General features: G+C 46.2%; 1 protein-coding gene across 10 annotated transcripts in view; it reads right to left on the reverse strand.

Annotated features, from left to right (window-relative positions):
• The window catches only part of SMARCAL1 (SWI/SNF related, matrix associated, actin dependent regulator of chromatin, subfamily a like 1), a 58,713-nt gene extending 47,711 nt beyond the window's left edge, over nt 1-11,002 (reverse strand). The window contains exons 1-6 of one of the 10 annotated variants that reach the window (XR_004679594.1): nt 10,778-11,002; nt 9,644-9,678; nt 8,359-9,248; nt 7,558-7,608; nt 3,698-3,931; nt 1,689-1,739 (exon numbers count right to left, since the gene is read on the reverse strand). Coding sequence is in view for 9 of the 10 variants with exons in the window: in XM_035007184.1 (XP_034863075.1) it covers nt 1,689-1,739; nt 3,698-3,931; nt 7,558-7,608; nt 8,359-9,190 (1,168 nt within the window). In the remaining variant the exon portion in view is untranslated. The other 9 variants (XM_035007184.1, XM_035007182.1, XM_035007186.1 and 6 more) reach the window with 9 other exon arrangements.
• Nucleotides 11,003-16,751: the final 5,749 nt, after the last annotated feature.

The following is a 16,751-nucleotide window of genomic DNA, read 5'->3' on the forward strand; positions in this document are numbered from 1 at the left end:
TACAAAGGCAAGATCACCTGTGTGGCCTGATCTCCATCACGGACTTTATTGTGACCCTGTAATGCTCCGGGAAGGGAAAACAACGGGTTCCTTTCTCTGGGTTCAAGCTTTTCACTATCTACGAAGTGGGGAGAATCTGTCTTCCCTTCCATAAGACGCTGTATTGACAAGCCAGCACTTAAAACAGCAATCTGATTCCTAACTCTAAAATTCTTAACTCCAGATCCATGGAGTTCTTAATATCAAATGCAAAATTTTACATGTGGCCATTATTGTGCATTTTTCTGGGTGAAGAATCCGTCATTTTCCTCAGACATTTCAAAGTGTATGGCCTACACAAGATTTGGACCCATTATATAATGTCACATGAGTCGCAAGTCACGGTTTTTTGTTACATTCCTCTGCTCTGTCCAGACCCTGCTTCACATGTTGGTCCACAAAAGTCAGTCTTTATGGCTAACATTTTTATGTATCTTTCTGTAGTTGAAAAACAAGGGGGCAAGAAGGAAACGCTCCCATTGCTCATCAGTAATTCAGCTCTGGCCAAATAGTTCGCTGTGAATCACAAGTTCCAAACAGCAGCGGCCACGGGGTCTCAGCTCATCAGGCGTTTGCTGATACTAAATAAGGATCTCATCACATTCGAACTTAACCTTGAGTTTGCAGCAAGTCTCTCTGCAAGGAATCAAAGGCACTTCCCTTACACTGAATTTCAGGGAGTAGGGCAGATATGGATTGAAAACCCCTTCTTTCACTGAAAGGACGGGGGGACCCAGAATGTTGGATCACCCCTGCCCGATGTCACCTCCTAAGTCATACGAGGAGAAGACTGAGGGAAGAAACCCAGCTCTTCCGTCTTGCTGACAGCCCTGGCCTGCTGGGCAAGATGGGCAACGACTCGGAGCTCCTCGGATGGAGCTTGTCTCTCCTGGCCTGACTGGGACCAGACTGGCTGCGAGGCCCAATACATCCTCAGGGGGCCAAGCAGGAGGAACTGAAGTTGTACCAGCTGCAGACCCACTGCGGGCGGGTGACAGCTGGGTAGATGGGTGACAGATGGGCGTACCAGGACAGGCTGAGCCATGCCCACGTCCCCCGTTCTCAGGCACACTAGAATTTAGTGCCCCGCCCATGCAGAGCACAGAGACGAATGGTGAGCCCGAACAGGCTTCTCCTTCCTATTCTTACACCCATACACATCCCTTCCCTTGGTCAGTCTCCAAAATGCTTATTAAGTGAGTGTGCATCCAGGCCTATTACGAAGCCCGTAACCACTCAGACCCTCTGACTCTCACTGATCATCTGGTTCTAGAAGTAAACCGAGAGCCTGTTCTTAGAGGGAATCTACAGTGGCTCCCATCTACACTAAGCAGACCTAGTTCACGTCCGATGCCCAAAGTCCCCATCTAACACTTCTCTCACGGGCCTTAGGAATTTGACGAGCACCGCCATACTCTGATGGAAGAGGGGGCCCTGCGTCTGCTGGGCGGCTGGAAAGCCACCATCTCAGCTGCCTGGGAACATCTTCGCCCTCACTTGTCCTGTGCACGAGTATGTAAAATTACCACACGCGGGGAGTCGGGGGCCGTGGGGAAGTCGTCTTCCTCTAAAATATGTTAAATTTAAGACAGATAATAATGAAAGCTTAACACTAGCATGATATAAAACAAGCAAGGTAGGCATCTCACTTAGTTTATTGTGTTCTTCCAAGAGAAAGTTCCACTTCCTGGTCTTGACATCTGCAATGACAAGAAACAAACAAGCAAGCGTGACACCCTGCACCCTCCTGCTGGGTGACTACATTACTCATTCATTCCCTGGTTCCAGAAATCTCCAGTAAGCTAGGACACTGTGGCTGGGCCTGGACCTGGCACTGGGGATACAGAAACGGAGGGTACCTGCCCTCGAGGCTGTCAGAGAATTCAGGGAGAAAAGACAACCAGAGACAGCAACGATACCATGCTGTTAAGGGGGTGACGAAGGGTCCTATGGGGACCTACGGGCATCCGTGACCAGGGATGGCCCGGAAGGTCAGAAATGCCCTCCATTTCCAAGACAGCAGGAATAATGGCAGCTTACATTTAATCAGTGCTTACTTGAAGCCAGGCATGGTGCCAAGAGACTCACATGCGCCATTCCTCTGTTCCTCACGACCCTAAGAGCCGGGCACTATTATTAGCTCTCTTTCACACACGGGAAACAAGCTGCATGTAGTCAGAGTGGTCAAATAGCCTACATTCAAATCCCGGTTCTGCTACCTCCTGTGTATCCTTGGGCAAATTATGTAACTTCTTTGTGCCTCAGTGCCCACACCTGAAAAATCAGGACACTGCAGCCCCTGCCCCAAAATGTACAATGGGGCACCTGGGTAGCTCAGTCAGTTAAGATTCTCTCTCTCCCTCACCTCCTCCTCCCCCAAATAAATAAATAAAAAATAAAATGCTTATGAACATGTGTCTGGCAAACAATGAGCGCTCAAAACAAAGCTGGCAATTATATCAGACACCATCTGCTGATTAGTACAGTGCAGCCCACACCACATGCAATACCGACCAAGAAGGGCGAGCATCGCAGTACCCAACACCAGCTAAGTTCTTAGAGTTTCCCTATCAATCTACTTCTGAGAAAATCACAACAGCTTCCGCTAGATAAATGCCTTCTGGACAGCAGACATTAAGTCTTCTCTGCATCATCACTGAGAAAGCCAGGTGTTGAGGGAATGAGCGGCATAAACACAGTGAGTAGGTGTCCAGGGTTTAAAAAGCAAGGTAGCCCAGGTATAACCTGACAGGTCACGTCAGGGGTGAGGTATTCTCCCACTTGGCGGAATGCACACAGGCCATGTGCACTGGCCTGTAAGGGTGACCCCACAGTGAAGCTGAAAATCCAAGGGAGCAGAGGAGGCCAAGAACACTGGCTCTCGTGCATCTGGCCCATCTCACGACTCAGGCCAGGCCCGGCCAGTCTCCCTTAAGTCCTACCAGCAGGCTGCCCTTGTGAGTTAAAACTCTATCCAAGGAATACAAATGTTATAGCCGGCATCATCCTCCTCCTGAAGGAGCCCCAAACCCTGAGGAAAGCTCACGGAGCAAATATTTCTGGAGAGGCTACCTCCATGACATCGCCTGAGCATGAGGTCTCAGAAACATGAGGTGTTACAGGTCTGCTTCCTACTTACCTAAGGAAAAGACTAAAACCATTTCAAGGATGGAAGAATAGTGATCCATAAAAGCCACGTGGTTTTGTAAAGTGACATGGCCCAGGCTGAGAATGAAACCCAGCAGTTCCAAATTCTAATACAACTTCTGCGCCTGATTCTGATAGGGCACCTTCTGAAGAGCCTCACAAAAAATAAAGCAGAACTGCTCTGCTTGGGCCAGTGGTTTCCAATTCTGGCCACCTCCAACGAATTAAATCAGCATCTCTGGGTGGACACCAGGCATCAGGGATCACTCTGGGAGTGGGGCTTGGCAATTTGCTTTAACAAGCCCTCCAGGCAGTTTGGATGCATGCTCCAGTCTGACAACCATGGACTCAGTCTACCCAAGGGCATTTACTTTTATGGCATATGTCTGTGTTTCAAGCTCTCCTAAGAACACAAATCATTTCTGAACATTCAAACAGAGAAGAAAATAACCTGCTCGGAGATCACAGACCACTCTGCATCCCAGGAATCAGGCAAGAGCCAATTACTTGCCGTAATTTCTGGACTCCATCTGCTTGAACAGTGCAATCAGGTCTTCGGAGTAGCCGATGTCTGCCTCGAAGCGGACCCGGGAGATGAGCACACATTGCCCTTTGACAAAGGTCAGGGAGGGAGCTGAAGGCAGGCAGGTCTGGGCCACGCCAGCGGTGGAGGGTGACCCCCTGCTGTCCTCCGCCCCTTCCAAGGGCTGCAGGGTGACCGTGGGGAGGCTCTGGGCTGCTTTCACTGCGGAAGAAAAGGAGAGATGTGGTAAGGTGGCTGACTTCCACACGGGGAGGGAAGAAGCATGGTTAGATTAGGACGGCTTGCAAGTGCGCTTTCACTGGGGCATGGGGAAGTCCAGTCTTCACTGAATATAACTTCTGCTGCTTAAGTGTTCAAGTTACAAAACCTGCAACTCAGAAACGAACAGGGGAAGGAGGGGTCTCACCAAGATGTGAGAACTTAATGGATAATTGCTGCTGCTGTTTCAGCCACTGAAGCCAACGGCCCAGGAATTGCCCCCTAACCCGATCCCCAGGCCCCAGCTGCTCCTACTTGGAGAGCCAGGGAAAGAGACAGAACTGTCAGCCCACAAATGCAGTTTTGAGCCTGATTTTATGTGTTACGGATGCACTGTAGAGATTAGCAGATTTGACTACATAAAACTAAACTGTCAAAAAAAAAAACCCAAAAAACCCAAACGGAATTGAAAGGCAAAACTACCAAATAAAGATTTTTGCAAGAAATCAGAGTAGAGCTGGCACTTGAGAAAATACTAAGACCACAAAATGTAAGAAGACAGAGATGTCATGAACTTGGCGGGGGGGGGCGGGGGGGAGAATGTAACAAACTTCTGGAAAAATGTTCAACTTCACAAATAATCAGAGAAATAAAAAGCCATTTTTACTCATCAAATTTGCAAGATTAAAAAAAAAAAACCAACCAGGTGTCTTGCATTGCTCGCTGGGAATAAACCTTTTGAAGAACAATTTGGCAATCTAGAACAAGAGTCCTAAACAGTGATCATGATTCCACTTCCAGGAATCTGCCCAAACCAACAACCGAAAATACAGAGTTATGGAGGAAGGTATTCCTACAGCTTTAATCCTGGGCGAACTGGGAGCAGACAAGTAAAACAAAAACAAAAAAAATTTATGACACATTTATACCGTGGAACGTTATACAGCCATTTCATTTTTTTTTAGGGAGAAGTTTTGGAAAAGACAAAAATACAAAAACCAGTATTAAGTTCGACAGCATGAAATCCTTTTCTTAGGGCTTGAAGTGTCCAACAAGGAATCCTGTATTGTCATTGCTCAGAATTAGTGGCTAACGTTCACCATTACAATAAAAATACTTCTGCTGGAACACTAAGTAAAAAAAGCAAGATAAAAATCCTATTATGTAGATAAAATGTGTATTTTTTTTTTTAAGATTTGATTTATTTGACAGAGAGAGACACAGCGAGAGAGGGAACACAAGCAGGGGGAGTGGGAGAGAGGGAAGCAGGCTTCCTGCGGAGCAGGGAGCCCGATGTGGGGCTCGATCCCAGGACCCTGAGACCATGACCTGAGCCAAAGGCAGACGCCTAACGACTGAGCCACCCAGGCGCCCCAAATGTGTATATTTTAACGCACAGAAAAAAGGCTGGAAGGAGCAAAATCAAATGTTAATAGTGGTTAACTAAGGAGATTACAGGGGAACAGCTGTTATCTTTACACGACGATATACTTTCCACATGTTCTACAATGTATGTGTGGGAGGTTAAAAAGGCAAAATCCACAGGTATGCCTAAAGCAAAATGACAGACTGACAGTCTTTACACGTTACAGTGATAAAAAGGATAACCTACTAGGAAGGCACATCATAAAAACTCTGAAAATTAAGAGCACAACCTAACATTGTGTTGTCCAATCCCCATGTTGTACACCTGCAACAAATGTAACACTGTGTGTCAATTGTACTGCAACAAGGGGAAAAAAGAACAAGGATAAATGCACAACTCCACAATGATTGCACAAGTGTTCAGGGGACATCTCAGTAAACAGCAAGTCAAGTGTATGAAATGCTGGTAAAGACAAAGATGAGCTAAGTAATTCGTAATCAGTAAAATTCATCCAAAAGCTATATAGAGAATTTTGTGCCCAATAACCAGTTTTTAAAAAAGATGTGGGGCATTACCAAAAGCAACCATCCCACAAAGAAAACCAAAACCAATCTGCAAAAGCAGAAGTTATCCAAGTCACCATGCATTGTGAGCACGGGAGGAAGAAGACGGTAATACAAACAATACCACGGTCGTGGAAATCACTGGTTTAAAATGAGCAGAAATGAGAAACCCAGGTGTTGAAACCCGCAGTCCTTAACCCAGAGTACGGGCTCTCCCCCTCCCTAAACCCCTAACACAGGGATTAAAATAACAGTAAAAGTGAGCGCCCCCCCCCCCAGCCCCCGCAAAAGGTCACCAGCCACTACCAAAGAACCACCCAATGCCACAAAGTTGAAGAGGTGGATGCCAAGGAAAGACAGGGGAGATTGTGCAGCGGGCTGTCCCATCCGTGCTGGTGAGTCCAGAGAATTCTACCCCAGGCCCCACACCTGCAAAGTGACCTCCTCGTCATGCATCTTCGCCTTTCCCCTTTTTGAACTGGGTGGGGAAAGAGAGCATCGAAATGGCTCTGGGAAGAGAGGAGGAAAAACGGGCGGCCAGAACATCCAGGGCTGACGTGCTGGCAGAGGTAGAGGCTCCGGGCACCAAGAGGTGACGAAAACCTTTGTGTAAGAGTCAACAAAATCTGAGAAGCAGAGGGGTGCCCTCGAGGGCTCTGACAACGGACCACACTGGGTTAATGGGGTCCACTGGAGCCTGATGGGGCAACATCTTCGCCCTGCACCCTCAAGGGAACCGAACGCATGGAGCACTGTGAGGACACGGCTGTCAGCAGAGCCGTTCCTGTCAGGGCAGCCCAGCTGCCTGTCATGGCTGGAACCAGCAGCCCCGTGGGAACATGGGCTCTGAAGTCAGGCTGTCTGGGTCTGAATCCCGGGCATACAACTCATTGGCTGTGCAACCCAGTTTTAGTTACTTATCCTCCCTGGGCCTCAGTTTTCCCATCTGTAAAAACGGTTGTTGTGAGAAGTGGAAGAGTTCGCATATGCAGGCAAACCTCATTTTACTGCTCTTCGCTATACTGTACTTCGCAGACATGGAGTTGTTTTTACAAGGTGAAGGTCTGTGGCAACCCCGCACAGACCAAGTCTAGTGGTGCCATTTACCTAAAAGCACTTGCTCACTTCCTGTCTCTGTGTCACATTTTAGTAATTCTTGTGATATTCCCAACTCTTTCGTTATTATTACATTTGTTTTGGTGATCTGTGATCGGTGATTACAACTTGCCAAAAGCTCAGGTGATGGTTGTAATGTTTCAGCAATCAAGTATTTCTAAATTAAGGTTTGTACATTGTTTTTTCAGGCATAATGCCATTGCGCACTTAACAGACTCCAATATAGTGTAAACATAACTTTTATATGCACTGGGTAACCAAAAAAGTCATCCAAGTCACTTTATTGTGCTATCTGCTTTGTTGCCATGGTCTGGAACTAAACTTGCAATATCTCCGAGGTATGCCTGTATAAGGGGCTTAGAACAACCCGGCAGAGTGGATCCAGTAAGTGCTAGCTTTTGTTAATATAGTGACCTTCATCCAAGGAGTTGCCTCAATGGGCTGGCCATGAGTGAGAAGGGAGAAGGACACTGGGGTAGCGCCCTAAATGCCATCTAAACTATAAGCTAGACCCCATCTGCTGCTCTAGGAGCTTCTCAATACCAGGACTTCCCTGCATGCAGGGCAATGACATGCCTACTTACTTAGGGCACCGTAGTCGGTCATGCTGAAGTTCCACGTCTTGGTGGCAGGATCTGAAATGAAACAGAAGTACTTGGTTTGCCCATAACGAGACTGATGACTGTCGTTCTGAGTCGTACTGAGACATTCAGTAAAAGCTTGTTTAATGAATGAATGAGTGCTCGGTTTGAAAAACAGTCGAATGAGAGCCCCTATGGATGTACAAAATCCCTGGGGGGGACAAACAGCAAATACAAATGAGGACAGTGCTTTTACTCCATATAGCGGAACTCATCAGGCCCTGGAATGTTATGGCTTCGCCTAAGAGGGCTGAGGACAGACATGGGACTAGAATCCAAGTATAGTCAGGCAAACAGAATAAGGAGCAGGCCCTCTGGGCTGATGCTGAGCTAGCACATCCTGGCTCTGCCCTTCCAGAGGAAACAAGAGCATCTTACTTCACCTTACTGAGCCAGTCCTATTGCCTTTAAAATGGAAATAACATTACTTATCTCAAAAAGCTGTTGTTACACTTTAGTGCTACAACACAAACAAAGCACCCTGCAGGGGAACTGGCCTCTCAGTAAATATTCATCCATTCTCCATATGGCCACGTGGCAGCCCCCAAGTTTGGCAGCTGTTGGAAGGAACATTTGTCTATTACAAAAGGAAACATGAGCTAAAACAGAAAATTTCAACAACTGGACAGACAGAATGTGCCAATGCACTCTCTTCATATTTATGAGAAACTGTTAGATTAAAAGAGACTTTAAAAATAGGAAAAAAAAAAAAACATGTGAAGCACAAGACCGAAGCCTCATTACCGTAACTTCTGCTGGGTAGACGCTTAAAAACCGCAATGAGCTCTGCATTGTAGCCGATCTTCACCTGGAAACGATCCCCACTCCTTATGCACGTTCCCTTCTGGGAGCTTCCTGCTTTTTGGAGTGAGACCCCCAATTTCTGTGGGCATCTTCCTTCTGTCCCAGGTGCCACGATCCCTGAGCCACAGTTTGTGTCAGAAATGTCCTGCCCCGAGGTGGAGGGCCTCACTGCCTTGGCCTCTACTCCAGGATCCCTGGGTGGCTGTCCAAAGAAAGAAGCTGGTGACTTCTGGAGACTCTTGGCTTTGGCCAAAGGCTCATGAGTTCTGTTAGCGAAGAGTGTGGATCTGATCTCGTGTGAAGCCTGAGGATGATGTTGACCTAACATACCACCCAACAGCTGTTGGTTGGGGACCTCTGGAGGACTTTGTGCCAAGGGAGGAGAGATGCCAGTGAGAGTCATTTGACCTAATGGGCTGTGGCCTGGGCAGGCTGTGGGCACATCTTCTCGCCTCTTCCAGATCCCCTTTGCCTGCTCTGGAGCGCTTAGATGAAAACTGTGGGAATTAGGAGGTCTTTGGTCACCATTAGATGAACTATTGAGATTCTGCTGCATGAAAACAACACCATGGTTCACTGGCTTAGAAGGATCCCTGGGGAGGTTTGGGGAAGGGCCCTGCTTGGACTGGGAAGAGTTGGTGGCAATAATGGAGGAGCTAGAGCCTGCGCTCTGATGGTGTTCTGCTAATAATTTCTCAGCTCTACGGGCCAGAGCCTTTTGCCGGTTCTCTTCAATTTTTTTCCTCTGCTCCTCTGTAAGAGGCAAGGACATTTTAACAGGGAAATGCTTATGCAGGGATGTCAATCTTTAATCAGAAACTTGGCAGAAGCTGAGGAAGAAAAAACAATATTGAAATAAACATTAAATATATTTATTTTTCATACTCCTACCTTGATTTTAACAAGCTTTCCTCCAGGAAATGCACAATTTGCACAATCATGGGATATGTTAAAGGTTTCTTTTATAATTAAACACACACACAGGGATAGTAGTAGCATATACTGAAATAAAGACCCTGACAAAAAAGCAAAGAGCAAGGTGAGATGGAATCCAAAACTAAAAAGGTATGTTAGCTGCAGTATTATTCTCCCTCTCATCCCCAGCCAATGTGAGTTAGCAGATCCCAAGGAAGTTATGCAGTGCATCCCAATCTATCAAATAATAAGACGACATTTCAAACCAGAATAATGGATTAAGCTGACATAGACCAAAACAGCCACATACCATGGTGTGACACTTGTTAACAGACTCCTGCTAAACTGGAAGAAGGGAAGAAACATTAGCTTCACATAGACTGCACGTTAAATTCACCCCTTTAATTCAATCCTGTTATCATTCCTGGCAAACCAAGCTGCAGGTGGCCAGATGCAAGCCACAAAGCAGTGAACCTTAGTGCCTGCCTTCCAAAATGCACCACCGTGGAGCAACCGTGACTTTTTGGAAAAATAAGCAAAAAAAAAAAAAAGTAATGCATGCTCATTGTACAAACTCAGATGCTACAAAAAGATGTACAGAAAAGAGTAAAATTAATCTGTAATCTCACCACCCATCAATAAGCACTGCTGGTGGTTTAGAGTAGTTTAGTTTTTTTTGTTTTTTTTTTTTCTATTCATATCCATAGATACATGCCACATATTTAGGAGATACGTGTATTTATTACAAAAAAGGTTCATTATATACATTGTTTTGTATCCTGATTTTTTTCAATTAATTTACAATTCAGGACATTTCTCTATGAACAATACAATCTTTTACAATATTCTAGAATCAAGGAGCTGGACCCCAATTTCTCTGGCTTGGTTCAGACTAAGCCTCCATCCAACCCACTGCCACGTAATGTTCACAACGATGACATGGGGATGACTCCAGGAGCACTGCTGAGACTGAAAGGGTTCAAAGCTTTCCTTGTTGCTGAAGACTCCCTTTGGGCAGAGCTCCAAAACATACGGGTTTCCATGGTACCCCCAGAGACCTCTCACCTCCTCCAACCACCAGTTAGGAAGGATTTGGGAAAGGCTTTGTTCCCGGGGCAGAGCTGAAGCCCTCAGGCTCCCTGGGTAACACACTCCTAACTTTCCACCCAGGGCTCCCCTACGCCCCCAAACTCTCCAGGCCCACGGCCGGGTCCGCCGCCTCCACGAGCCAGGGGAGGCGAGGCCAGGGGATGAAGAAGTCTCACTGATCAGCCCCAAACCCTAAAGACTTCCCACTACCCAGACTCCCCGCTGCCTCTTTGCCGGGACCCCTCCTCCAGCGGATGCTGCGCGGGCGCCTCCGGCCGGCCAGGCACTACACGCCACGCCCCACTCCCACCCCTATTATCTCCACTTGGATTCACCCGTCCCGTTGGCCCACTACCTCTTTCAAGCTGGCATTTGGTCTCGTCCGCCTTCTCACCAAAGGCGTGGAGCTCGAGCCACGTTCGCGGCCACCCCGACCCCAGGAGCGTCTCCAGAGTCCTCCCCGCCAAGTTACCCTTCCGGGTGGGCGATTAGAAACCGCTATTCCACCTCCGCCAGCTCGCCCGCCTTACTGCCGCGCCTGGGCCTGGAGGGGGAGGGGCCCAGTCACCGCAGAACTACGCTTCCCAAAGGGCAACGCGGTCGCAGTTACGCTTGACAAAGTGGGAGTGATGAGCCGGGAGACAGGACCGGTGCTGCAAGGTCTTCCGGGATCTGTAGTTCCGGCCGGGAGCCTGGCGAGAATTAGGCGATACGCAACAACGTGAGCGGGGCGGGGCGGGGCGGGGCTGGAGTGATGCAGCCTGGGAATTGTAGTCTTTGTTCCCACAAAGGTTTGGCCAAACACCACGTCTCGAAAGCCTGGAACGTTGAGGTTTCCAAAGCTGCAGTCTCGTGGTCTCACCTGTCTCCAGGGATATCCCAGACACTGATGTCGTAGCTCTTAATAAAAAATATCAACTGGAGCATCAGTTCTAGGTATTGATTACCTCGCAATTTAAGCCCCACCCGTTGTCCCAACTCCGACCTGACCTTTTCGGACTAGGAGATTTGGCCTCGTCATCATCGTCTTCATCGGTTGTTGTGCTGACCATTTCATGTAAATTTTCTTTTTTAATCCTCACGATAATCTTATGGACATGTGTTATTCGTATCCCATTTTATAGACGGGAAAACTAAGACAGCACTTTGCTAACTTTTTTCAAGGCTTTGTTAGGCTATTTGTGATTCTGATTCTGAAGTCCCTGCTCTTCAGGGAAAATTACTAAACTGACATTATGAGAGTCAGTTTACCCCATTTCTGAGCATCAGTACCCCTTTCCTCACACCATCAAGTCAATTATTACATATTGGTGTTAAATATAATATTTCTTTATCATCAGTGTACACATATGTTGCTATTCAGTTTTCAAACATGGCTCACTTAAAAACAAAGAGGTAGATCTCTGTTTAAGAATTTGGAAAAATGGGGCGCCTGGGTGGCTCAGTTGGTTAAGCGACTGCCTTCGGCTCAGGTCATGATCCTGGAGTCCCTGGATCGAGTCCCGCATCGGGCTCCCTGCTCGGCAGGGAGTCTGCTTCTCCCTCTGACCCTCCCCCCTCTCATGCTCTCTCTAGCTCATTCTCTCTCAAATAAATGAATAAAATCTTTAAAAAAAAAAAAAAGAATTTGGAAAAATGGCCAAGACATAATGTTAAGAAAAACAAAGCACAGCAATGTGTATAGATTGAGCCATTAAAAAGGATGGATGGATGGATGGATGGATGGATGGAAGGAAGGAAGGAAGGATGGAAGGAAAGAAGGCAGGCTTAACTATAAATGCATGTAACCTCATAGAAAAAGGTCTGGAAAGGAAACATCAAAACTCACTCTTCTTTTTAATCTATATTTTTCTGAATGATTTGGATTTTCTTATAATACTTATATAGAACTTGTGACTTTTGAAACACAAAATCATTTTTGAAGCATGTAAATTTTTTTTAAGATTTTAATTGTTTATTTCACAGAGAGAGAGCACAATCAGGGGCAGCTGCGGAGGGAGAGGGAGAGGGAGAAGCAGGCTCCCTTCCGAACAGGGAGCCCGATGTGGGGCTCGATCCCAGGACCCTGAGATCAGGACCCAAGCCAAAGACAGATGCTCAACCAACTGAGCCACCCAGGTGCCCTGAAACATGTAAATTTTTAACTGACAAAGACTTTGGCCTGTCTTAGTCCACTTGAGTGACATTAAGTACTAGAAAGTGGGCCAATCTCACTCTACCTCTTTTATGGCCAAGTAAGCACGGTGACTGTGTCTCCATTTTCTCCTCTTCGAAGTTAAGGTAGAAAACACCACCACCTTGCTAAATCTTGTTGTGCTGGGGATCAAAGCAAGACAAGAGAAGTGTTTAGTGAACCGTGAAATCCCAGAACAGATGCCAGATGGATGTTGCTATTGCTCGAGGTAAATCTTCTTGGTCTTTCATTTCTCTACACCCAGATGAACTTTCTACTGTACAGATGAACAGAAATTAATGAACACCTTTCCCTGCCCTTCCTGTTCCCCAACAGAGTCCATTAATTTGCTAAGAAAGTTGAGTGCTGTGCTCTTCACATGTGTCTGCCCCCTATTTATATAACAGTGACTTCACTCTGTGGTGCTCAGCCACCTCTCCTGGAAAACGACAGATTGCCCTTTGATACCTACTAAGAGGGCATGTGGACCAGTGGAACTCGGATCCTAGATTTTATGGATCTTACCCCTCAAAGTCCCAATTTGGTAGGTCTGGCATTGGGACTAGAAGTTGCAATTACCTTTCTAGCTCTAACTTTCTAAAATTCTAGGAAGGGGAACTTAAAATAAGAATTCAGGAAAAAGAAAAAGAAAGAAAAAGAAAAATCGTCTTCAGAAAGAAATACAATCAGGTCCCACTTAATACTCACATCTGCTTTGCCAATAGCATCATCTGTTGAGGCCTTGAGATAGGCAAGGCTTTTATTTATTTATTTTTTTTTTCCCCTATACTTCTGAGGTTCTTGAGGCAACTTAGAGTGAAAATTCACTCCTTAAAAGGTTTTTAAGGCCTGGAGGAGAGCACATGAGCCAAGGGATGGAGGGAGAAGAGAGGATAGCTGAGGCAGTTGAGCTCTAATTGAATTCACCCTCCCGGGCAACTAAAACAAAAAAGTCAAAAAGTTGTGCCAGGCCTTCTAGCAAACACCGCACCACTGAAGCTCCCAAACACAGGGCAGCTGGGCAGTGCCACGCTGCTTGGAAGTGTCGCCTGGTTGCCTTAGAAACGCACATACGCACGCGGCGCACAGACACGCACGCACAAGGACAATGTAATGAGTATTTTGTAAAGGTAAAAAATTTTTTAATGATTAATATAATTACATGATTATGCATAATTATATAAAATGATTTGAGAGTTTGTGTCAGAGTTTTTCATGTTTACCTGGTTTTCTTTAGTAAAGCGATGATGGTTATAAATACTTTTATTTACCAAAATTAAAAACTGTTTACCCCTGAAAGAAAATCCAATCATGTTTCATCTGTGAAATCCAAAAATCTGGCAGACACAATTGTAAGGGATTCCAAAGATGAGTAAGATCTATTACTGTCTCTCCAAAAGTTTACAAAGTCTGGAGGATAGAAGACAAATAGTTAAAATTGTCAGATTTAGCCAAGGTCCTAAATATCTGTCTCAAATATTGCACGGGACTCCTTATACTAAAAAAGTATTTATTGTTTATCTGAAGTTCAGATTTAAGTGGGTGTCTGGTATTTTATCTGACAACCATAAAAATAGTCCACTCGTGTTATCAGTTAGGGTTAGCTGAGCTGCAAACAAATATACATTGATACATAGATGACTTACAGATATATTGATATGTCAAATTTTAAAGCTAGAAGGGACTTCAGAGCCTGTGGAGTTTCCTACAGGAGGAAATAGAGGTCAGGTCAACCTTTGTGTGTTGTAAAATTGCACCCAGAGAAGTTAGCTTGCATGATGTCACAGACCAGGCAGAGACCAGGAGAGAAAGGGGAACCTCAGTCCCAGTGTGGAGCTCTTTCCAGACACTAATTACGTAGCTGTTGCATGCTTGCCCTTGCCTGATAGTATGTGTGGGAACCTACAACAGATTAAAGTCCCTCCCCCTGGAGCTTACATGCTAGTGATATAGGTGATGGGCTTCCCACTTCCCTCTGTTTCTGATCCCCCAGAGAGGGCTTGACAGCTCTTTGGGGAGAGAGCTTTTGACAGCCTCCTCAAGGGCATGTCATCGCTCAAGTTAATTACACCCAGAGTGCTGTGATAAGATTGTGGAGTAGATGCAAGACTTTGGGTGGATAAGGAGGCTGTTCCCTCCTCCGGTGCTGCCAGTTGGCAAAGACATTTACATATCCAAAGCACAGAGGAGCAATGTGAAGGTTTATAAGCCAAGAAATTCACCTTCCTTAGCGGTTGTTCCGTTCTGATGGACTTAATTGCTCTGAGTCTGACAGTTCAGTTTTTCTCCCTCGTGGGTCTGCCTTTCCCTAGCTCTCCTCTCCCCCAAAACTTTAAATGTATGATAAAGACAGAAACTCTGGGATTATTTCTAGGCTGTGCACTCCATATTTTGGTATGAGTATTCTCCAAGCATCTTAATTTCTCTTAACTGTTTGGTCTTGGTGTCTGTGATTACTTCACAAGCTTCTCTCTCAAATCTGGCACATTTTCTGCCCAGGATGGCTTTGTATATCCTTTGCCAAAAGCATCCCCCTCAACACCCTCATCCAGTTTTCTTAGACCTGTAAAATTTCACTTTTTCCATTCCTCCAAAATCCCAAATTCCACTTTATCCATCCATTCATATATTCATTTAACAACAGTTCAAGGGCCTACTAGGGGCCACATAGAGTGCAAAGGCACTGGGGTTGCCAACCGTAAATAAGAACCTGAATATGTCACCCTTTCTCCATAAAGCTTACAGTCTATTTGGGGAGGCAGACAAGAAAAGAAAGAAAAGAAAAGAAAGAGAAGAGAAGAAAAAAGAAAAGAAAGAAAATAAGATGATAAGGGCCTGAAGGACCTAAACAGAGGGTTTAATTACAGACTAAAGAGGGAACCATTCCACAGTGGTTCGAAAAGGTCTCCTGGGGGCTGGGGGCAGGCATTAACCTTGAGACCTGAAGGAGGACAGGAGCAGCTCTGCAGATATTGGGGCAAGGAAGGCTCTGAACCAGAGGCAAAGGCAGCACCACCACCCAGACAAGAGAGAGCTGGGTATGTTTGCAGAGCGGAAGGAAGGCCAGGGTGGCTGCAGGACAGTGTGAATGTAGAGGGCTGGAGAAGCAAGTAGGACAGATAACTTCAGGGTCCTGCAGGCCAGGCTGAGAAGTTTGGATTTTGTTCTGCTAGCAGTAGGAAGCCACTGAAGGATTCACGCTGCAATGGTGTGATCCGATGTGTGCCTTGAGAACATTGCTGCTGCCTCTGAGCGGAGCGTGCCCTGGAGGAAGGCATGGCAGGAGTCCAGGGGAGAGATGAGGCTGGCCGGGCTGGATGCTCATTTTGGAAAGCTGCCTGGAGGGAGACTCCAGCACCATCTCTCCTTCTCGAGGAGCCTGAATGTCTGAGGCTAGCATACTCCCACACTCGGGGCTCCATGGCTCACCTCCCACTGGCAGCAAGAGACGTGAAATTGGCTTAGAAAATCAGGGTAATATATGGAACTCTCCCAGGGACTGTTTTTTTTTCCTGCAGCTTCCTTGCGGGAATTGGAACAGTTACATTTTTTCATTATTATTCATGGAAAATGGGGGCAAAGAAGAGCTAAGTAGCTTCTTCAAGGATACAAGTAACACTGAAGTAAGCACCTGCTGAGATGTCCTACTTCCTACTCCTCATTCACTATGCTCCTCCATGGGTCCTACAAGGAGGAGACAGCCACGACTTTGCTCAGTATTCTACTCAATTTCCCATTCCCATGGGAAATTGCTCATGTGATGACACCCCATTTGTTTCTACGGAGGTGGAAATTTAAGGTTGGATGGTCATTGGCTTGGTGCAATATCCCTGAAGGCCACAAGGGGGCGAGTAAGAGTCCACGAAAGCTGGTCAGCCCTGTCACGGTTACCTGTCCCTCTGGGCACCAGTCCCTCTGTCTGGGTCTCTTTTTATATCTTGCTTCTCCCGGTGTATGTTTGTCTCTTCCTGTGTCTTTCTTTTTCATTTTATGTTACATTTATTTGCTTCTTATTCTTCTCTTTTTATTTCTGCTCCTCTCACTCCGTATCCAGTCTGCCCACAGCGTGGAGGAAAAGCTTATTTTCAGTAGTTTGGTGTATGTGTTGAATTGCTTCCCGGTTTTCAGTTCTCAGAAAGTATAAGTGAAACACTTT

The sequence above is a fragment of the Mirounga leonina genome, unplaced genomic scaffold (assembly GCF_011800145.1).
Source record: "Mirounga leonina isolate KUSES-001 unplaced genomic scaffold, KU_Mleo_1.0 Mir_151, whole genome shotgun sequence".
Classification (NCBI taxonomy): Eukaryota; Metazoa; Chordata; class Mammalia; order Carnivora; family Phocidae; genus Mirounga; species Mirounga leonina.